Source organism: Oncorhynchus masou, chromosome 1 (genome assembly GCF_036934945.1).
Source record: "Oncorhynchus masou masou isolate Uvic2021 chromosome 1, UVic_Omas_1.1, whole genome shotgun sequence".
NCBI classification, from domain to species: domain Eukaryota; kingdom Metazoa; phylum Chordata; class Actinopteri; order Salmoniformes; family Salmonidae; genus Oncorhynchus; species Oncorhynchus masou.
In genome coordinates this window covers 6473592-6496794 of record NC_088212.1, presented here as the reverse complement: position 1 = coordinate 6496794, position 23203 = coordinate 6473592, and the positions used below count along the sequence as shown (strand labels likewise).

Genomic DNA, 23203 nt, shown 5'->3' with positions numbered 1-23203 from the left:
TACAGTAGAATATATATCATGTTAATATACAGTAGAATATATATCAGGTTAATATTACAGTATAATATATCAGGTTAATATACAGTAGAATATATATCAGGTTAATATACAGTAGAATATATATCAGGTTAATATTACAGTATAATATATATCAGTTTAATATTACAGTAGAATATATATCAGGTTAATATACAGTAGAATATATATCAGGTTAATATTACAGTAGAATATATATCATGTTAATATACAGTAGAATATATATCATGTTAATATACAGTAGAATATATATCAGGTTAATATTACAGTAGAATATATATATCAGGTTAATATTACAGTAGAATATATATTAGGTTAATATACAGTAGAATATATATCAGGTTAATATTACAGTAGAATATATATCAGGTCAATATACAGTATTATCATTAGCATTATTGTATCCTATTCTAGACATCCCTTTTCCTTGGAGAATTCACAGTGATGGAACACTCAGCAATCTGTGAAGGTGTGATCATTATGGTGTCATTGACATCATAAAACCAGCGTGAGATAGATACAGTGCCTTGCGAAAGTATTCGGGCCCCTTGAACTTTGTGACCTTTTGCCACATTTCAGGCTTCAAACATAAAGATAATAAAACTGTATTTTTTTGTGAAGAATCAACAACAACTGGGACACAATCATGAAGTGGAACGACATTTATTGGATATTTCAAACTTTTTTAACAAATCAAAAACTGAAAAATTGGGCGTGCAAAAATATTCAGCCCCCTTAAGTTAATTCTTTGTAGCGCCACCTTTTGCTGCGATTACAGCTGTAAGTCGCTTGGGGTATGTCTCTATCAGTTTTGCACATCGAGAGACTGAAATTTTTTCCCATTCCTCCTTGCAAAACAGCTCGAGCTCAGTGAGGTTGGATGGAGAGCATTTGTGAACAGCAGTTTTCAGTTCTTTCCACAGATTCTCGATTGGATTCAGGTCTGGACTTTGACTTGGCCATTCTAACACCTGTATATGTTTATTTTTGAACCATTCCATTGTAGATTTTGTTTTATGTATTGGATCATTGTCTTGTTGGAAGACAAATCTCCATCCCAGTCTCGGTCTTTTGCAGACTCCATCAGGTTTTCTTCCAGAATGGTCCTGTATTTGGCTCCATCCATCTTCCCATCAATTTTAACCATCTTCCCTGTCCCTGCTGAAGAAAAGCAGGCCCAAACCATGATGCTGCCACCACCATGTTTGACAGTGTGGATGGTGTGTTCAGGGTGATGAGCTGTGTTGCTTTTACGCCAAACATAACGTTTTGCATTGTTGCCACAAAGTTCAATTTTGGTTTCATCTGACCAGAGCACCTTCTTCCACATGTTTGGTGTGTCTCCCAGGTGGCTTGTGGCAAACTTTAAACGACACTTTTTATGGATATCTTTAAGAAATGGCTTTCTTCTTGCCACTCTTCCATAAAGGGCAGATTTGTGCAATATACGACTGAATGTTGTCCTATGGACAGAGTCTCCCACCTCAGCTGTAGATCTCTGCAATTCATCCAGTGTGATCATGGGCCTCTTGGCTGCATCTCTGATCAGTCTTCTCCTTGTATGAGCTGAAAGTTTAGAGGGACGGCCAGGTCTTTGTAGATTTGCAGTGGTCTGATACTATTTCCATTTCAATATTATCGCTTGCACAGTGCTCCTTGGGATGTTTAAAGCTTGGGAAATCTTTTTGTATCCAAATCCGGCTTTAAACTTCTTCACAACAGTATCTCGGACCTGCCTGGTGTGTTCCTTGTTCTTCATGATGCTCTCTGCGCTTTTAACGGACCTCTGAGACTATCACAGTGCAGGTGCATTTATACGGAGACTTGATTACACACAGGTGGATTGTATTTATCATCATTAGTCATTTAGGTCAACATTGGATCATTCAGAGATCCTCACTGAACTTCTGGAGAGAGTTTGCTGCACTGAAAGTAAAGGGGCTGAATAATTTTGCACGCCCAATTTTTCAGTTTTTGATTTGTTAAAAAAGTTTGAAATATCCAATAAATGTCGTTCCACTTCATGATTGTGTCCCACTTGTTGTTGATTCTTCACAAAAAAATACAGTTTTATATCTTTATGTTTGAAGCCTGAAATGTGGCAAAAGGTTGCAAAGTTCAAGGGGGCCGAATACTTTCGCAAGGCACTGTAGTTATTGAATAGGTTGTTAAGTGTGAAGACATTATTTTAGATATGCAGTGTGATGAAATGAAATGTTACATGGTATACAAGATACCGATACACTAGTCTGTATCACCTGATTCTAGTACCAGGAAGTGGTTAACATACAGGAAACAGATTGTCATGACTCACCCCCCCCCCCCACACACACACATACAGGATGTTGTGCAATATATTTTTATGCCTGTCAATGTATGAGGGTGTGAATGGGAAATGGACAGTCATGCGCTTGCTTCCAGACCAAACCCACACAATCTAAATGTGACCGTTCCACCTGTCCGTTACTTTAGCCTTGACTGATACTTATTCGTTTTTCAGCAAAGGTGCAAACACAGCTGTGCATGGATATAAATATTTAGCTAAAAAAAAGACCTTTACAAACTCTGAAAAAGAAAAAAAGTCCTCAGAGATGTGAGTTCTTCAGAGCATAAGGAGAGGTGCTGCTTTCTCCCACCCACATGACACATGGCTCGTCTCAGCTAGTTTCAGCTAGTCTCAGCAAGTCTCAGCTAGTCTCAGCTAGTCTCAGCTAGTTTCAGCTAGTCTCAGCTAGTCTCAGCTAGTCTCAGCTAGTTTCAGCTAGTCTCAGGTAGTCTCAGCTAGTCTCAACTAATATCAGCTAGTCTCAGCTAGTCTCAACTAGTCTCAACTAGTTTCAGATTGTCTCAGCTCGTCTCAGCAAGTCTTGCTAGTCTCAACTAGTCTTACCTAGTCTCAGCTAGTCTCAACTAGTCTCAACTAGTCTCAGCTAGTCTCAGCTAGTCTCAACTAGTCTTAACTAGTCTCAGCTAGTCTCAACTAGTCTCAGCTAGTCTCAGCTAGTCTCAACCTGTCTCAGCTAGTCTCAGCTAGTCTCAGCTATCCTCATATAGTCTCAGGTATCCTCAGATAGGCTCAGCTAGGCTCAGCTAGTCTCAGCTAGTCTCAGCTATCCTCAGCTAGTCTCAGCTAGTCTCAACTAGTCTTAACTAGTCTCAGCTAGTCTCAACTTGTCTCAGCTAGTCTCAGCTAGTCTCAGATAGTCTCAGCTATCCTCAGATAGTCTCAGCTATCCTCAGATAGTCTCAGCTAGTCTCAGATATTCTCAGCTAGTCTCAACTAGTCTCAGCTAGTCCTTTCCCACAGTCAGACCCACATAGCATCTTTTAGCCACACGGACAAGTCTGGCAAGAAAACACAGCAGATGTATGGATCACGTCCTTTGTGAAGAAGCCTTTTTAGAGGCTGACTGAATCATTTGTTTGTGGAGATTGAGACTTGGATTTAGTTATTAATGAGAAATTGTGTGAGTCAAAAGATTAGTATTATGTGCAACTTTAGACATGTGATGGACTGGCTAGAAATCACATCTATTCCCCATACATACCTAACGGATCATATATCTAAATATGTTTAGCCTAACATCTCAGGCTAGACTGAAATTAAAATTGCAATTAAATCCTTTTTTTTCACCTCACAGTTTTCTCTTTCAAACAACACACTGAATAAATCAAGAGCTTGCTTGAGGTGCCAGGGAGATATCCAAAATCTGGAGAGAAACCAGAAGAGAGAAATCTGTCCAGCTTTCACGCTCCACATGGCAGAACAGAAGTGTTCCTGGTAAAGGAGCATTGTGTAGGAGATTGTCCTCGTCCCTCTGTGTCCCGTTGGCCTTACTGTACACACCCATTTCGCGCAGACCACCTGGGTTCAAATACTATTCGAAATAAATTTCTAAAACTTTATCTGCACTTGATTGAGCTTGCCTGCCTGGCATAACGGACCAATAGAATAGTCCCAATACTTTTAAACCTCGTCCATCTGGCCCTCTTGGAAGGCTAGAACAAAGATATCAAATAGTACTTGAACCCAGGTCTTCCGGCCCCCTCTGTGATAGGAAGGGGAGATAGATATCTATGTGTGGATCTGAACCACCCCGGTTACAAATGACCATTCTCACAGCCCAGAAGCCTGATCCTCACTGCCTCCCACTCCCACCGGTCCTGCTTGCTATGTTCTTCAACAAACCATTTCTTCATTTCAGTTTGGCTGGGTCGATACCGTCTGGACAAGCACATAGCGTTGAGTCAACCAACGTTGCTATAAAAAAAAAAACTCTGCCTGCAATTTTATTTTATTAACTTGTTTCCTGATTATTTTGATCCTCTATTTTAACCCAGGATGGACATAAGTACGTTTAAACTATGCTTGTTGGTACGTTTTGTAGGGTTATATTGGTTAATGGACTGGGAAAACATTGAATAAGTGGTTTTAGCTAGACAGAAGTTGATCAGAAGAACATTTAAAAACAAGTAGAAGATAGATAGAAACTCAGATGTGACATAAAGCTGGCATTGATAAAAGTGGCATTTGTTGATTTGTTGAAATCTCCAAGATTCCATTTTAACAAACATATCCAGTCCACCCTTGGTCCTTGAATTACCCAACACTTTTCTCCATTACACTCAGTCCTTATCCATTTGACAGACCAGAAGTCATATGTAAAGAATACAAAATGCTTACCTCACAAATCGATCTGTCAGATTCTTCACAAAGGCATAAATCTCACCCCAGTCGTTAGAAACACTTCCCGACCTGCAACAGAGAAAAAAACAGTTGACTTGTAGAATTCTGTTCCGTTGAACGTGCCACAACAATAAAAACATTTTAATATCATGAAGAATGCCTTGAACCTCTTTAGTTTATTTTTTTAACAGCACACCTTCTTTGTGCTACAGTTAGACATGCTGACTAGGCTTGCTGTTATAGATAGTGGTAGTGACTGCACTGATAACACACTGTAATACACACAACATGTGGTAAACCTCTGCAGTGTGTTGCTGATTGAGCATAGCACGAGTCAGCAGAATGTGTTCAGACCAATGCTTTCAGATAGACGAAAGAGAACCACATTGTCTTTGAAACTAAATTCAACTTGAGTCAAAACAATTCCTTAGGATAATGTTTGATCTTGGATCACACCCATGCAAGAGATGGATGTGTGAACTTGATAACCACCTACAAGAGCTGGATGTGTGAACTTGATAACCCCCTAAAAGAGCCGGATGTATGAACTTGCTAACCCCCTAAAAGAGCTGGATGTGTGAACTTGATAACCCCCTACAAGAGCTGGATGTGTGAACTTGATAACCCCCTAAAAGAGCCGGATGTATGAACTTGCTAACCCCCTAAAAGAGCTGGATGTGTGAACTTGATAACCCCCTACAAGAGCTGGATGTGTGAACTTGATAACCCCCTACGATAGCTGGATGTGTGAACTTCATAACCCCGTACAAGAGCTGGATGTATGACCTTGATAACCCTCTACGATAGCTGGATGTATGAACTTGATAACCCTCTACGATAGCTGGATGTATGAACTTGATAACCCTCTACGATAGCTGGATGTGTGAACTTGATAACCCCCAACAAGAGCTGGATGTGTGAACTTGATAACCCCCTACAAGAGCTGGATGTGTGAACTTGATAACCCCATACCAGAGCAGGATGTGTGAACTTGATAACCCCCTACCAGAGCAGGATGTGTGAACTTGATAACCCCCTACAAGAGCTGAATGTGTGAACCCCCTATAAGAGCTGGATGTGTGAACTTGATAACCCCCTACAAGAGCTGGATGTGTGAACTTGATAAACCCCTACAAGAGCTGGATGTGTGAACTTGAAAACCCTCTACGATAGCAGGATGTGTGAACTTGATAACCCCCTACGATAGCTGGATGTAAGGACTTGATAACCCAAAAAAGAAAAGGATGTATGAACTTGATAACCCCCTACGATAGCTGGATGTATGAACTTGATAAGAGCTGAGCTGGATGTGTCTATAAATGGATAAAGTATTCATTATGGTGGTCATGATGAGAAGAGCAGAGACATTAAAGACATTGGTATCATTATTAATCTTATAAAAGCGTTGTTGTGCCAAAACCACTGACATTGTGAGTGTCTACAGTTGAGATTCCCTGGTCTACTTCCCTGGTCTACTTCCCTGGTCTACCTCCCTGGTCTACCTCCCTGGTCTACCTCCCTGGTCTGCTTCCCTGGTCTACCTCCATGGTCTACCTCCATGGTCCACCTCCCTGGTCTACCTCCCTGGTCTACTTCCCTGGTCTACTTCCCTGGTCTACCTCCCTGGTCTACTTCCCTGGTCTACCTCCCTGGTCTACCTCCCTGGTCTACTTCCCTGGTCTACTTCCATGGTCTACCTCCCTGGACTCAACCCCTAGTCTAATTCTCTGGTCTACTTCCCTGGTCTACAGTTGAGATTCCCTGGTCTACTTCCCTGGTCTTTCTCCCTGGTCTACCTCCCTGGTCTACTTCCCTGGTCTACCTCCCTGGTCTCAACCCCTAGTCTACTTCCCTGGTCTACCTCGCTGGTATACTTCCCTGGTCAACTCCCTGGTCTCAACCCCTGGTCTACTTCCCTGGTCTACCTCCCTGGTCTCAACCCCTAGTCAACTTCCTGGTCTACTTCCCTGGTCTACCTCCCTGGTCTACCTCCCTGGTCTACTTCCCTGGTCTACCTCCCTGGTCTACCCCCTGGTCTACTTCCCTGGTCTACCTCCCTGGTCTACTTCCCTGGTCTACTTCCCTGGTCTACTTCCCTGGTCTACCTCCCTGGTCAACCTCCCTGGTCTACTTCCCTGGTCTACTTCCATGGTCTACCTCCCTGGACTCAACCCCTAGTCTAATTCTCTGGTCTACTTCCCTGGTCTACAGTTGAGATTCCCTGGTCTACTTCCCTGGTCTACCTCCCTGGTCTACTTCCCTGGTCTACCTCCCTGGTCTCAATCCCGAGTCTACTTCCCTGGTCTACCTCCCTGGTCTCAACCCTAGTCAACTTCCCTGGTCTACCTCCCTGGTCTACTTCCCTGGTCTACTTCCCTGGTCTACATCCCTGGTCTACCTCCCTGGTCTACTTCCCTGGTCTACCTCCCTGGTCTACTTCCTGGTCTACTTCCCTGGTCTACCTCCCTGGTCTACCTCCCTGGTCTACTTCCCTGGTCTACTTCCCTGGTCTACCTCCCTGGTCTCAACCCTGGTCTACACCATTGGTCTACCTCCCTGATCTACCTCCCCGGTCTACTTCCCTGGTCTACTTCCCTGGTCTACAGTTGAGATTCCCTGGTCTACTTACCTGGTCTACCTCCCTGGTCTACTTCCCTGGTCTACTTCCCTGGTCTACCTCCCTGGTCTACTCCCTGGTCTACTACCCTGGTCTACTTCCCTGGTCTACATCCCTGGTCTACTTCCCTGGTCTACAGTTGAGATTCCCTGGTCTACTTCCCTGGTCTACCTCCCTGGTCTACACCACTGGTCTACCTCCCTGGTCTACTTCCCTGGTCTACTTCCCTGGTCTACCTCCCTGGTCTACACCACTGGTCTACCTCCCTGGTCTACCTGCCTGGTCTACCTCCCTGGTCTACTTCCCTGGTCTACTTCCCTGGTCTACATCCCTGGTCTACTTCCCTGGTCTACAGTTGAGATTCCCTGGTCTACTTCCCTGGTCTGGTCTCCCTGGTCTACACCCTGGTCTACCTCCCTGGTCTACTTCCCTGGTCTACTTCCCTGGTCTACCTCCCTGGTCACACCTCCCTGGTCTAACTCCCTGGTCACTTCCCTGGTCTACCTCCCCACCCTGGTCTAACTTCCTGGTCTACACCACTGGTCTACCTCCCTGGTCTACCTCCCTGGTCTACCTCCCTGGTCTACCTCCCTGGTCTACTTCCCTGGTCTACACCACTGGTCTACTTCCCTGGTCTACTTCCCAGGTCAACCTCCCTGGTCTACCTCCCTGGTCTACTTCCCTGGTCTACTTCCCTGGTCTACTTCCCTGGTCTACCTCCCTGGTCTACTTCCCTAGTCTACCTACCTGGTCTACTTCCCTGGTCTCAACCCCTGGTCTACTTTCCTGGTATACTTCCCTGGTCTAAACCTCTGGTCTACCTCCCTGGTCTACCTCCCTGGTCTACTTCCCTGGTCTACCTCCCTGGTCTAACTCCCTGGTCTACTTCCCTGGTCTACTTCCCTGGTCTACTTCCCTGGTCTAAACACCTGGTCTACTTCCCTGGTCTAAACCCCTGGTCTACTTCCCTGGTCTACTCCCCTGGTCTAAACCCCTGGTCTACTTCCCTGGTCTACTTCCCTTGTCTAAACCCCTGGTCTACCTCCCTGGTCTACTTCCCTGGTCTATCTCCCTGGTCTAAACCCATAGTCTACTTCAACTTGTCTACTTCCCTGGTCTACCCCCCTGGTCTAAACATCTGGTCTACTTCCCTGGTCTCAACCTCTGGTCTACTTCCCTGGTCTAAACCCCTGGTCTACTTCCCTGGTCTACTTCCCTGGTGTAAACCCCTGGTCTACCTCCCTGGTCTACCTCCCTGGTCTAAACCTCTGGTCTACTTCCCTGGTCTCAACCTCTGGTCTACTTCCCTGGTCTACTTCCCTGGTCTACTTCCCTGGTCTACTTCCCTGGTCTAAACCCCTGGTCTAAACCCCTGGTCTACTTCCCTGGTCTAAACCCCTGGTCTACTTCCCTGGTCTACTTCCCTTGTGTAAACCCCTGGTCTACCTCCCTGGTCTACTTCCCTGGTCTACTTCCCTGGTCTACTTCCCTGGTCTACTTCCCTGGTCTAAACCCCTGGTCTACTTCCCTGGTCTACTTCCCTAGTCTACTTCTCTGGTCTACTTCAATGGTCTAAACCCCTGGTCTAATTCCCTGGTCTACTTCCCTGGTCTACTTCCCTGGTCTAAACACCTGGTCTACTTCCCTGGTCTACTTCTCTGGTCTACTTCCCTGGTCTAAACACCTGGTCTACTCCCCTGGTCTAAACCCCTGGTCTACTTCCCTGGTCTACTTCCCTGGTGTAAACCCCTGGACTACCTCCCTGGTCTACCTCCCTGGTCTAAACCTCTGGTCTACTTCCCTGGTCTCAACCTCTGGTCTACTTCCCTGGTCTACTTCCCTGGTCTACTTCCCTGGTCTACTTCCCTGGTCTAAACCCCTGGTCTACTTCCCTGGTCTAAACCCCTGGTCTACTTCCCTGGTCTACTTCCCTGGTGTAAACCCCTGGTCTACCTCCCTGGTCTACTTCCCTGGTCTACTTCCCTGGTCTACTTCCCTGGTCTACTTCCCTGGTCTAAACCCCTGGTCTAAACCCCTGGTCTACTTCCCTGGTCTACTTCTCTGGTCTACTTCAATGGTCTAAACCCCTGGTCTACTTCCCTGGTCTACTTCCCTGGTCTACTTCCCTGGTCTAAACACCTGGTCTACTTCCCTGGTCTACTTCTCTGGTCTACTTCCCTGGTCTAAACACCTGGTCTACTCCCCTGGTCTAAACCCCTGGTCTAATTCCCTGGTCTACTTCCCTGGTGTAAACCCCTGGACTACCTCCCTGGTCTACTTCCCTGGTCTACTTCCCTGGTGTAAACCCCTGGTCTACCTCCCTGGTCTACTTCCCTGGTCTACTTCCCTGGTGTAAACCCCTGGTCTACCTCCCTGGTCTCAACCCTGGTCTAACTCCCTGGTCTACTTCCCTGGTCTACTTCCCTGGTCTAAACACCTGGTCTACTTCCCTGGTCTACTTCTCTGGTCTACTTCCCTGGTCTAAACACCTGGTCTACTTCCCTGGTCTAAACCCCTGTTCTACTTCCCTGGTCTACTCCCCTGGTCTAAACCCCTGGTCTACTTCCCTGGTCTACTTCCCTGGTGTAAACCCCTGGTCTACCTCCCTGGTCTACTTCCCTGGTCTACTTCCCTGGTCTAAACCCCTGGTCTACTTCCCTGGTCTACTTCTCTGGTCTACTTCCCTGGTCTAAACCCCTGGTCTACTTCCCTGGTCTACTTCCCTGGTCTAAACCCCTGGTCTACTTCCCTGGTCTACACCCCTGGTCTACCTCCCTGGTCTCAACCTCTGGTCTACTTCCCTGGTCTACCTCCCTGGTCTAAACCTCTGGTCTACTTCCCTGGTCTCAACCTCTGGTCTACTTCCCTGGTCTACCTCCCTGGTCTAAACCCCTAGTCTACTTCCCTGGTCTCAACCCTGGTCTAACTCCCTGGTCTACTTCCCTGGTCTACTTCCCTGGTCTACTTCCCTGGTCTAAACACCTGGTCTACTTCCCTGGTCTAAACCCTGGTCTACTTCCCTGGTCTACTCCCCTGGTCTAAACCCCTTGTCTACTTCCCTGGTCTACTTCCCTGGTGTAAACCCCTGGTCTACCTCCCTGGTCTACTTCCCTGGTCTACTTCCCTGGTCTACTTCCCTGGTCTAAACCCCTGGTCTACATCCCTGGTCTACTTCCCTGGTCTACTTCTCTGGTCTACTTCCCTGGTCTAAACCCCTGGTCTACTTCCCTGGTCTACTTCCCTGGTCTAAACCCCTGGTCTACTTCCCTGGTGTACTTCCATGGTCTACTTCCCTGGTCTAAACCCTGGTCTACTTCCCTGGTCTACTTCCCTGGTCTACTTCCCTGGTCTACTTCCCTCATCTAAACACCTTGTCTACTTCCCTGGTCTAAACCCCTGGTCTACTTCCCTGGTCTACTTCCCTGGTCTAAACCCCTGGTCTACTTCCCTGGTCTAAACCCCTGGTCTACTTCCCTGGTCTACCTCCCTGGTCTCCTCCCTGGTCTACACCACTGGTCTACTTCCCTGGTCTAAACTCCTGGTCTTCTTCCCTGGTCTACTTCCCTGGTCTAAACCCCTGGTCTACTTCCCTGGTCTAAACCCCTGGTCTACTTCCTGGTCTACCTACTTTGGTTCACTTCCTGGTAATGTCCTTGCTACTATGCCAATACCACCTAAGTTTTTATGAAATAAACATTTTTTTGTTTTATAGCTGATATGATGACTGATAGTTTGTATTATCATTGTTATCATCCAGATACATCATGTGCCAGTCCAGAGCGGGTAGACACGTTGGGAGTGTGCTTGCCACACACGCCTCAGTCCTTGGCACACCGTACCCTCTATCAGTCAAAGTGAGCAATGTGAACACAGTCAGTGTGTTCAATTTGCCCTTGATGATAACGACATCGTAGTAATTAAACTAATAATTACAATTCAATGTATGTGCAAAGAACATTAAAACATGAGAGATTCACCATTAGGGCTACCATCTTTCACACAGTTTATCTCCTCCTCCCCCCCCATCTCCAAGACAAGGTCAATGTTTCCATCTGGCGAAGAGTGTGTATCTGTGTGTGTGTGTGTGTGTGGGGGGGGGGGGCTGAGTCTGAGGCAAAGTTCCACAGCACTTTGACAATACTGCAACTACTAACTACTCAGGATGATTAACGTCGTGAATACGTTACATGTGTAAGGTCCTTGCTACGTTGTGAATACGTTACATTTGTAAGGTCCTTGTTACGTTGTGAATACGTTACATTTGTAAGGTCCTTGTTACGTTGTGAATACGTTACATTTGTAAGGTCCTTGTTACGTTGTGAATTACGTTACATTTGTAAGGTCCTTGTTACAACACCTACACTACAGTACTGACCTTCTCAAGAGCTTCGGACCTCTTGGTGTGATGGCGACAGTGTTGGGAACTGACTGAACTTTCGCTGCAACATGCGGTTGGCTCGTGACGATCTAATGTTTACTAGTAAGCCTAAGTACTGTATATACAGTGCCTTCAGGGTACTCACACCCTTGACTTTTTGTTCTGTTACAGCCTGAATTTTAAATGGATTTCGTGTCACTGGCCCCATAATGTCAAAGTGGAATTATGTTTTTAGAAACGTTAACAAATTAATAAAAAATGAAAAGCTGAAATGTCTTGAGTCAATAAGTACTCAAACCCTTTGTTATAATTTGTTACAATAATAATATTGTGCCTTTACAAAATATTAAGATGTTTTCAAATAAAGCTTTTGAATGTATTTGTTTTTTCTTTCAATAACAGTGTTTAACATGATTTTTTAATGACTACCTCATCTCTGTATCCTACACATACCAGTCTCTGGCTCGGCAGGGTAGACTAGTGGTTAGAGAGTTGGACAAGTAACCGGAAGGTTGCAAGTTCAAACCCCCAAGCTGACAAGGTAGAAATCTGTTGTTCTGCCCCTGAACAGGCAGCTAACCCACTGTTCCTAGGCCGTCATTGAAAATAAGAATTCTCGCCTAGTAAATAAATACAATTATCTGCAAGGTCCCTCAGTTGAGCAGTGAATTTCAAACACAAAGACCAGGGAGGTTTTCCAATGCCTCGCAAAGAAGGGCACCAATTGGTAGATGGTTAAATAAAAATGAAAGCAGATATTGAATATCCCTTTGAACATGGTGAAGTTACTAACACTTTGGATGGTGTATCCGTAGAACCTCTCTGCAAAGATACAGGTGTACTTCCTAACTCAGTTAACGGAGAGGAATTACATTTTACAAAGAGGTCAATGGTGACTTTAAAACAGTTACAGAGTTTAATGGCTGTGATAGAAGAAAACTGAGGATGGATCACCAACACTGTAGTTACTCCACAATACTAACCTAAATGACAGAGTGAAAAGAAGGAAGCCTGAACAGAATAAAAAATATCCCAAAACATGCATCCTGTTTGCCTCAAGGTACTTAATAAGCAGAACTGCAGAAAATGTAGCAAAGAAATCCACTTTATGTCCTGAATACAACATGTTCTGTTTGGAGCAAATACAAACACATCACATTACTGAGTACCACTCATTCATATTTTCAAGCATGGTGGCGACCAATGCTCCATCTTAGGAGTGTGCGGAGTGGGCAGTATCCCCGAGACTGTGCAGAAAAACATCAACCCACGGAGTGAAGCACGAGATTGAAATTCAGTTTTTCCCTGTTAAAACTAGCAACGTTTCCCTTTACTGTGGCAATTGTGATCGAATATTAACCACTTTCAATGCAACATACCGAAACAAAACAAATTATGCAATACATTTTGTTGTAGGCAGAACGCATCGGAGTAGGATTCTATTGCAATGACACGACTCAGCCCATACTCTCTACAGACATATACTGCATATCCAATCAGAGCTACAGTAGGCCTATATGCAAATAAACCATTGCCATATATGGATCTGTGTCCTTCACTTTGAACTGGACTGTGTTTACAGCATGAGCGGTCGTGAGGAGATGTGCTTGTTTTGAGATCAAAGCAAGAGCTGCATGTAGCCACGTGTGCACATTTTGTTCCTATCCTTTGCTTGTTACTGAGTTATTAGCACAGTTATTTTGTAGTCAGAAATGGGGGAGTGATTGCTTCTTACAAGAGCACAAAATGTCTAAATTTCTAGCCATCTTTGAAAAGCAAGTCAGATAAAGAGCCTGTTTTTTTAGTCTTAAAGGGGCCGTGTTGTATTTTGAAACAGGTTTGAATAACTTAAGTGGCCAATAGGCAGAGGGGAGCATAATTCTTCTGATTCTCTGTAGTAATGGGATTAATAATACAATAATGCATAATGCACATGACAACACAGCATGGTAGCAACACAACATGACAACAACATGGTAGCAACACAACATGACTACAACATGGTAGCAACACAACATGACTACAACATGGTAGCAACACAACATGACTACAACATGGTAGCAACACAACATGACAACAACATGGTAGCAACACAACATGACAACAACATGGTAGCAACACAACATGGTAGCAACACAACATGACAACAACATGGTAGCAACACAACATGGTAGCAACACAACATGACAACAACATGGTAGCAACAACATGGTAGCAACACAACATGACAACAACATGGTAGCAACACAACATGACAACAACATGGTAGCAACACAACATGACTACAACATGGTAGCAACACAACATGACAACAACATGGTAGCAACACAACATGACAACAACATGGTAGCAACACAAGATGACAACACAGCATGGTAGCAACACAACATGACAACAACATGGTAGCAACACAACATGACTACAACATGGTAGCAACACAACATGACAACAACATGGTAACAACACAACATGACAACAACATGGTAGCAACACAACATGACAACAACATGGTAGCAACACAACATGACAACAACATGGTAGCAACACAACATGACAACAACATGGTAGCAACACAACATGACAACAACATGGTAGCAACACAACATGACAACAACATGGTAGCAACACAACATGATAACAATATGGTAGCAACACAACATGACTACAACATGGTAGCAACACAACATGACTACAACATGGTAGCAACACAACATGACAACAACATGGTAGCAACACAACATGACTACAACATGGTAGCAACACAACATGACAACAACATGGTAGCAACACAACATGACAACAACATGGTAGCAACACAACATGACAACAACATGGTAGCAACACAACATGACAACAACATGGTAGCAACACAACATGACAGCAACATGGTAGCAACACAACATGACAACAACATGGTAGCAACACAACATGACAACAACATGGTAGCAACACAACATGACAACAACATGGTAGCAACACAACATGACAACAACATGGTAGCAACACAACATGACAACAACATGGTAGCAACACAACATGACTACAACATGGTAGCAACACAACATGACAACAACTTGAGCAACACAACATGGTAGCAACACAACATGGTAGCAAAACCACATGACAACAATATGGTAGCAACACAAGATGACAACACAGCATGGTAGCAACACAACATGACAACAACATGGTAGCAACACAACATGACAACAACATGGTAGCAACACAACATGACTACAACATGGTAGCAACACAACCTGACTACAACTTGAGCAACACAACATGGTAGCAAAACCACATGACAACAATATGGTAGCAACACAACATGACTACAACTTGAGCAACACAACATGGTAGCAACACAATATGGTAGCAAAACCACATGACAACAACATGGTAGCAACACAAGATGACAACACAGCATGGTAGCAACACAACATGACAACAACATGGTAGCAACACAACATGACAACAACATGGTAGCAACACAACATGACAACAACATGGTTGCAACACAAAATGACAACAACATGGTAGCAACACAACATGACAACAACATGGTTGCAACACAACATGACAACAACATGGCAGCAGCACAACACATGGTAGCAGCACAAAACATGGTACAAACGTTATTGGGCACAAACAACAGCACAAAGGCCAAGTATGTAGAGACAACAATACATCATGCAAAGCAGCCACAACTGTCAGTAAGAGTGTCCATGATTGAGTCTTTGAATGAAGAGATTGAGATAAAACTGTCCAGTTTGACTGTTTGTTGCAGCCCGTTCCAGTTGCTAGCTGCAGCGAACTGAAAAGAGAAGCGACCCAGAGATGTGTGTGCTTTGGAGACCTTTAACAGAATGTGACTGGCCGAATGGGTGTTGTATGTGGAGGATGAGACAAAACGGATGTTGAATGTGGAGGATGATGGCTGCAAGTAGATATCTCAGACCATTACTTAAAGTGGGTACAGCCTCAGTGTTCACAGAAAACCCGAGCTGGAAGTTGCACAGAATTTTCACAACGTTCAAGTTTGCACTCAGCAGACCTGCAATTTGTTCAATGGTGAAAGAACATTTGAGGGAACATTGGTGGTGGCTGCATCATGTTATGGGTATGCTTGTCATCGACAAGGACTAGGGAGTTTTTTAGGATAAAAAGAAACTGAATAGAGCTAAACACAGGAAACATCCTAAAGGAAAACCAGTCTGCTTTCCAACAGACACTGGGAGACAAATCCACCGTTCAGCAAGACAACCTAAAATGCAAAGTCAAATCTACACTGGAGTTGCTTACCAAGATGACATTGAATGTTCCTGAGTGGCCTAGTTACAGTTTTGACTTCAATCTACTTGAAAATCCATAGTAAGACCTGAAAATGGTTGTCTAGCAATGATCAACAACCAACTTGACAGATATTGAAGATTTTTTTAAAAATAATAATGTGGAAATATTGTACAATCAATGTGTACAAAGCTCTCAGAGACTTACCCAGAAAGACTCACAGCTCTCAGAGACTTACCCAGAAAGACTCACAGCTCTCAGAGACTTACCCAGAAAGACTCACAGCTCTCAGAGACGAACCCAGAAAGACTCACAGCTCTCAGAGACTTACCCAGAAAGACTCACAGCTGTAATCACTGACGAAGGTGACTGACTCAGGGGTGTGAATACTTATGTAAATGTGACATTTCTGTATATAATTTTCCATAAATTTACAAAAATGTCTAAAACACATTGTTTTCACTTTGTAATTATAGGGTATAGTGTGTAGATGAGTGAGGAAAAAAATATTCAATACATTTTGAATTCAGGCTGTAACACAACAAAATGTGGAATAGGTCAAGGGGTACGAATACTTTCTGAAAGAGCTGCATTTGGGTCCATGCAGCTCTCAAAAATTCCTTTTAGTTTATCAATTGTTTCAACGGTAGGCTACAATCTCTACATCATCCTGTCATTTTATAATTAAGAACAGGGTGGAGTAGTTGACAGAGGGTTTGAAACTGGAGGGAGGTGCAGAGATGCAGCAGGCTTGCAGAAATACGGCACTGAGCCAAGTTGAGAGAGAAGAATAATGAAGTCCAAAATGTTTTTTAAGTAAAAACATGTGTTGTATCAAGTCTGTTTGCTTCCTGAGACAGCATGGTATGCATCACCGAACTTCAACTTTTGTATAAACTTGTTTTTTCTCAACTGGAAAGAGCTCTCCTTATGTTACAAGTGGTAATTGCGGCAGACCAAGGATTGGGGTTAAAGTGAGGGTGAGGTTTAAGAGCACAAAAGCTTTGTCTCAGTTGCTTCATGTAATCTTTACAATGTATCATGGTTAGCAGATCTAAACAGAACTTTCAGTAGGCCTCTGGCCCCCAATTACATTCAGACTTGGTGAGATTGTTTTTTTGTACACTGCAAATTTACCGCAAGAATACCAAACAGATGTAGAATTTTGAGAAAAACAGAATCACGTCAATCCTTGAGTACATTGGGATACAATCATACGCCTTTGTATATGAGTAGACTCGTTTCCTGATGATTTTACAGTGTTCTGTGTTCAAGAACAAACATGACAACAACCACAAAAAAAATATAATTTTGTATTTTATTTTTCTCAGATAACTTTAGGGTGCCAAATATGTATTGGTCTGGTCTGCGTGTTAACTAATATTTACAACAGCATTCTAAACCGGGAACTAACCAATTTAACCTTTCATCTGCTGAACCGGACCAAGCATGAGGGATTTGAACCATAAGAATAATCAATGTGACTGTGTACATTTCTAGGCTAAATGTGACATTGCTTCATTGCTGTTACATCGTAGCTACATTTGACACTGTTGTTGTTACATTGTTACATTGTAGCTACATTTGACACTGTTGTTGGTACATTGTTACATTGTAGCTACATTTGACACTGTTGTTGTTACATTGCTACATTGTAGCTACATTGTCATTGTTTCAATCGCTGAACGTAACAGGTACTTCAGTGAAATCAATGTTGCAAATAAATTCTACTTACCTATCTAGAACAAAGTACAAGTCGTAAGCTCCGTGACAAGATGCTTCTTCTGCGTGACAAGACCATGCAAACAAACTCAGCAGAACTATTCCAGCTGTTGCTGCTGTTGAAGTCCAGCGGCTTTTAGCGCGACCACTTGTTTTCGTCTTCATTGTCAAATTCAACACTGTCCTTTGTAGCCCGCAAGGCAAATGTATCAAACGAAATCACACTTCTTCTTATTCTAGCACATAAACAGAAGAGAGTATGCTGAAAACGAGCCGCACTGCCGGAAACATGTCAAAACTTCTACAGTACAATAAAGTAGCCTCTCTGCGTTTATATCACCGACTAGTGTTTTGTTCATGTCCTCTGACGATGTACTACTCTAAACCGAAGCCTGTTTCCTGTTGAGTCAATACATTATCCCATTTCATAAAACCTCCCTGTAGGACACACAAAGCACACTCCCACGAAAACGATCCTTATTGCAAGCGCGCATGCGCCCGGTCAAACCAGATGTGGCTAAGTTTAATGCGTCTATATTCACAAGTATTTGTTAGTGGTGATTATACTGGATAATATATGTGGCCAGGGCCGGTTCCAGGCATTTGCGACGTAAGCAGTCACTTAGGTCCCCAGCCCGTGAGGGAACAGTCTGGGTGTATCAGCACATTTTTCCTCTTGTTATGTCAGTCACTGACAGTCACTCAATTAGCCATGTCAGCTACAATTTATAGGGTTTGTAAATTAGTCTAGCCAATTATTCTAGCTAAGGTTGTAGTAATCATGGCCGAATGCCGACCAGGCATGCAGGGCACGTTCCCAACCTCCAGGGGGCCCCTAATGATTTTGTCAGTCACTCAGATATCATGAACAGGGAATACTGCAAGTCATGGCACAATGTTCAGAATTGCCGGAATTTTGCTTTAAAACTGAAAAAATAAATTGAAATGTATCTATTTTCTTTATGTCTGCATTGTTGGGAAAGGGCCCGTCAGCATTTCACTATTAGTCCACACGCGTTGTTTATATAGCATGTGACAAACAATATTTCATTTGATTCCACACAATGGCAAAATGGGTAGTATTGCAGGAAATGTGTCATAAAAATTGCTAAAATGTATCTCCGGCTCTGGGGCAAAATGTGTACAATTGCAGGAAATTCATTTTAAAATGTAAATGTGCTGTCAAAGGAGGCGGGGGGGGGGGACACTAAAATGTTTTGCTTGTGATGTGGGGGTAACCAATACTCGCTTTAGGGCCTGCAAAAGGCTAGAGCCGGCCATGTCTGTGGCCTACATTAAAGAACTTTCTTTATTTCGTAAAGGCTGTTTTTTTTTTTTGAGGGACGAGAGAAACACCAACGAAATATGAAACAAGTCTGATGCTCTATGAATACAATGACATCATAACAAAACAAACAAACAAAAAACATTTCCTGCCACAACTGTCACCACAGTCATTACAACTGTCACCAGTCACCAACACCCTGAAATGTGTGATTGAAAATGTGTATTTTGAATTAAATATATAATAGTTTATATGATTAAAATAGTTTCTATTATTAAATTAGTTTCTATTATTAATTATTTTATTAAAGAATGACACCTATGGATGTTTTTGTTATTTTTTTATGTTTGGCTCTACAGACCTAATGGAATGTTGGAGTGACTACAATAGGCCTACTAATTCACAGATGTATCGATCTGATTCCAAATCCAACTGGAGGATATTTCCTTTAGACTGAGACAGATTACAATTTTTTTGTGGGGGAGGGGGGTGGAGGAAATGGAAAAGACTGGACACGAAAAGAGCAGGAAGACAAAGTGCAAAGAGCATATGTGTGAAATACAGAGGTCTAATGTAGAGTTACCATCTCATTGGGCCTCGAGGGTTTCATAATTAGCGGAGTCCACAGTGGGACATTTTTTATTTATTTTTATTTCACCTTTATTTAACCAGGTAGGCTAGTTGAGAACAAGTTCTCATTTGCAACTGCGACCTGGCCAAGATAAAGCTTAGCAGTTCGACACATACAACGACACAGAGTTACACAAAACAAACATACAGTCAATAATACAGTAGAAACAAAAAGAAAACAAAATCTATATACAGTGAGTGAAAATAAGGTCAAATAAGGGAGTTAAGGCAATAAATAGGCCATGGTGGCAAAGTAAATACAATATAGCAATTTTAATTTAACCTTTATTTAACTAGGCAAGTCAGTTAAGAACAAATTCTTATTTGAACCACAGATTTTTATACCTTGTCAGCTTGGGGATTTGAACTTGCAACCATTTTGGTTACGTGTCCAATGCTCTAACCACTAGGCTTCCATGGCGCCCCAATTAAACACGGGCATGGTAGAAATAGGTCAAGCTGATACGGTAGCACTTTTTTGAAAACAACGAAATGCTTATTAACAGAAGTAAAATCATAACTTTTAAATCAATCCCAAAACTTCACCTGGCCGAGAATCAGGCAATAGGCACTGTGACTCATCACAGCCATCCTATACCCAAATAGATTATCTCACTACAGACATTTACATTTACATTTAAGTCATTTAGCAGACGCTCTTATCCAGAGCGACTTACAAATTGGTGAATTCACCTTCTGACATCCAGTGGAACAGCCACTTTACAATAGTGCATCTAAATCATTTAAGGGAGGGGGGGGGGGGGTGAGAAGGATTACTTATCCTATCCTAGGTATTCCTTGAAGAGGTGGGGTTTCAGGTGTCTCCGGAAGGTGGTGATTGACTCCGCTGTCCTGGCGTCGTGAGGGAGTTTGTTCCACCATTGGGGGGCCAGAGCAGCGAACAGTTTTGACTGGGCTGAGCGGGAACTGTACTTCCTCAGTGGTAGGGAGGCGAGCAGGACTGCCCGTACAATGCACACTGTTCAGCAGTAACTTGCAAGTTTGTATGAATGTCTGGTTTTTTAAATGGGATAAATAGTGTAATCCATTCTCTGTTTTTTACATGTATTTACAGGTAAATAATACTTCAAAAAATAAAATAATAATTAATACAAATCAAGACTTGATAAATACAGATTTTTGTTTGCCGGTTAACTAACGGTTAACGGTTAACTAACATATTCCTCTTAACTGTAAAAGTTTTTGCATGATTCTTTTTGAAGAATATAATTACTTACATTTGCTTCCATCCTAGTAATTTTGTCAGCCGTCTTTGCTAAAAGCAACTCTCCAGCCATGGGTTGCAGTTCTTCATGGGTGTTTTGGGAACCACCCGGTTGGGATTGGTCATCGCCCCACATTCGCCAATGGTGATTTACCTAAAAATTTGTGAATGCCTGAACTTTCCAGCAGGCAGCAGTCGCTTCCCACCGAGTATCAGTTGCTTCCCACCAAGCAGCAGTTGCTTCCCATCAGGCAGCAGTATCACGTCGCCAGCGGTAGCTAACGCAGCCAATTTGTTCAATCCCACTTGAATTTATTTTAGAGTAGGATAGCAGCCTCCTACACAAGAAATCACTTTTAATATTGGCAGTAACCATCTGGATGTCATGTGACACAGTCTACTGCAAAGGGGGGAGAGTGTGGGCTGTATGCCGGCAACACAACAACAGAGGAATCGCGCTTTGCCGACTGCTGTCCTGCAGTAAAGAGAGGGAAGTAGCTGCTGTCCTGCAGTAAAGAGAGGGAAGTAGCTGCTGTCCTACAGTAAAGAGAGGGAAGTAGCTGCTGTCCTGCAGTAAAGAGAGGGAAGTAGCTGCTGTCCTGCAGTAAAGAGAGGAAGTAGCTGCTGTCCTACAGTAAAGAGAGGGAAGTAGCTGCTGTCCTACAGTAAAGATAGGGAAGTAGCTGCTGTCCTGCAGTAAAGAGAGGGAAGTAGCTGCTGTCCTGCAGTAAAGAGCGAGAAGTAGCTGCTTTCCTACAGTAAAGAGAGAGAAGTAGCTGCTGTCCTACAGTAAAGAGAGGGAAGTAGCTGCTGTCCTACAGTAAAGAGAGGGAAGTAGCTGCTGTCCTGCGTTAAAAAGAGGGAAGTAGCTGCTGTCCTGCAGTAAAGAGAGGGAAGTAGCTAGATAGCATAGCCAAGGAAACGGTTAAAGCACATTTATTGTAGTGATTTTCACAGAAAATGTCCAACTATTTGCTCTGATAAAAGAAAAACGGGAATGATTGTAAACACTCTCTCAAGTTTCAAATTCTCTCTGTAGTTTCTAGCCACAAGTATAAACTAGCTAGCTGGGATGGGCTCATCAGGGTGACTGACTGAAGCCAATCTGCTCCTCTTCAATCGATTCTCGCTGCACGTCATATGTCATCAATTTGGGCAGCAGGCGTGTCCTTATAGACTCTCCCCTCGGTAAGCTAAGATTGGAGAGTTGTTTAAGCAAAGATGGCTGACAAAAATACCAGGATGTAAGCAAATGTAAGTATGTATAATTTAACGGTTACTGTAAGTATAACTTAACGGTTACTGTAAGTATAACTTAACGGTTACTGTAAGTATAACTTAACGGTTACTGTAAGTATAACTTAACAGTTACTGTAAGTATAATTAACAGTTACTGTAAGTATAACTTAACGGTTACTGTAAGTATAACGTAACCGTTACTGTAAGTATAACTTAACGGTTACTGTAAGTATAACTTAACAGTTACTGTAAGTATAACTTAACAGTTACTGTAAGTATAATTAACAGTTACTGTAAGTATAACTTAACGGTTACTGTAAGTATAACGTAACCGTTACTCTAAGTATAACTTAACGGTTACTGTATTTTTCTTTGAAACCAGGAAATTACAGTAAAAGCATGACTTGTGCCAGCCCGCTTAATTTCTATTCAGTTCGACTGGCCATAAGTTTCCTTGCAATAACTGTGCATAAAGCTACCGTATACCTCCCAGTCAACAGTTTGCGATTATATTCTGACAACATTTTGAGAAGATTTTGTTGGTTTTGGTGTTTGGTGTTCAGCAGGGTTTTTGTTTCCTGCCGTTCGAGTGCATTGCATTTTATCTTGAGGCAAGTCTACACCCCTTCGTCGGCGATTTGTCAAGATATTCTTCAATTTAACTGTTTGTGGGCATTCAACAACAGACGACTAGTTTCCATGCACATTTTTTCACTTGAGAAATACCGGACCAAACATCTTAGTTAGACGTAAAATTGCGCGACGAGACCTCTGCAAAAAAACGTTGTCACACCTATTCCTGCTCCTTCCCTCCGGGCGCTCGACATCGCTGGTCAACCAACCACCGGTCCTGGCAACCATCATTGAGCACACATGGCAACCCACATTCAGCAGACCTGGCAACCATCATTGAGTACACCTGGCCACCATCATTCAGCACACCTGGCAACCATCATTCAGCACACCTTGCAACTGTCATTGAGTACACCTGGCAACCATCATTCAGCACACCTGGCAACTGTCATTGAGTACACCTGGCAACCATCATTCAGCACACCTGGCAACCCACATTCAGCACACCTGGCAACCCCCATTCA

The 23203-nt window shown here is 43.2% G+C and overlaps 1 protein-coding gene across 1 annotated transcript in view; it reads right to left on the bottom strand.

The window, feature by feature from the left end:
• LOC135506014 (anthrax toxin receptor 2-like) overlaps nt 1-18217 on the bottom strand; it is a 142286-nt gene extending 124069 nt beyond the window's left edge. Inside the window, exons 1-2 of the mRNA XM_064925388.1 lie at nt 17741-18217; nt 4721-4792 (exon numbers count right to left, since the gene is read on the bottom strand). Coding sequence (XP_064781460.1) covers nt 4721-4792; nt 17741-17892 — 224 coding nt within the window. The 5' untranslated portion in view covers nt 17893-18217. The remainder of the gene's footprint in view (nt 1-4720; nt 4793-17740) is intronic.
• Between the last annotated feature and the right edge of the window lie 4986 nt (nt 18218-23203).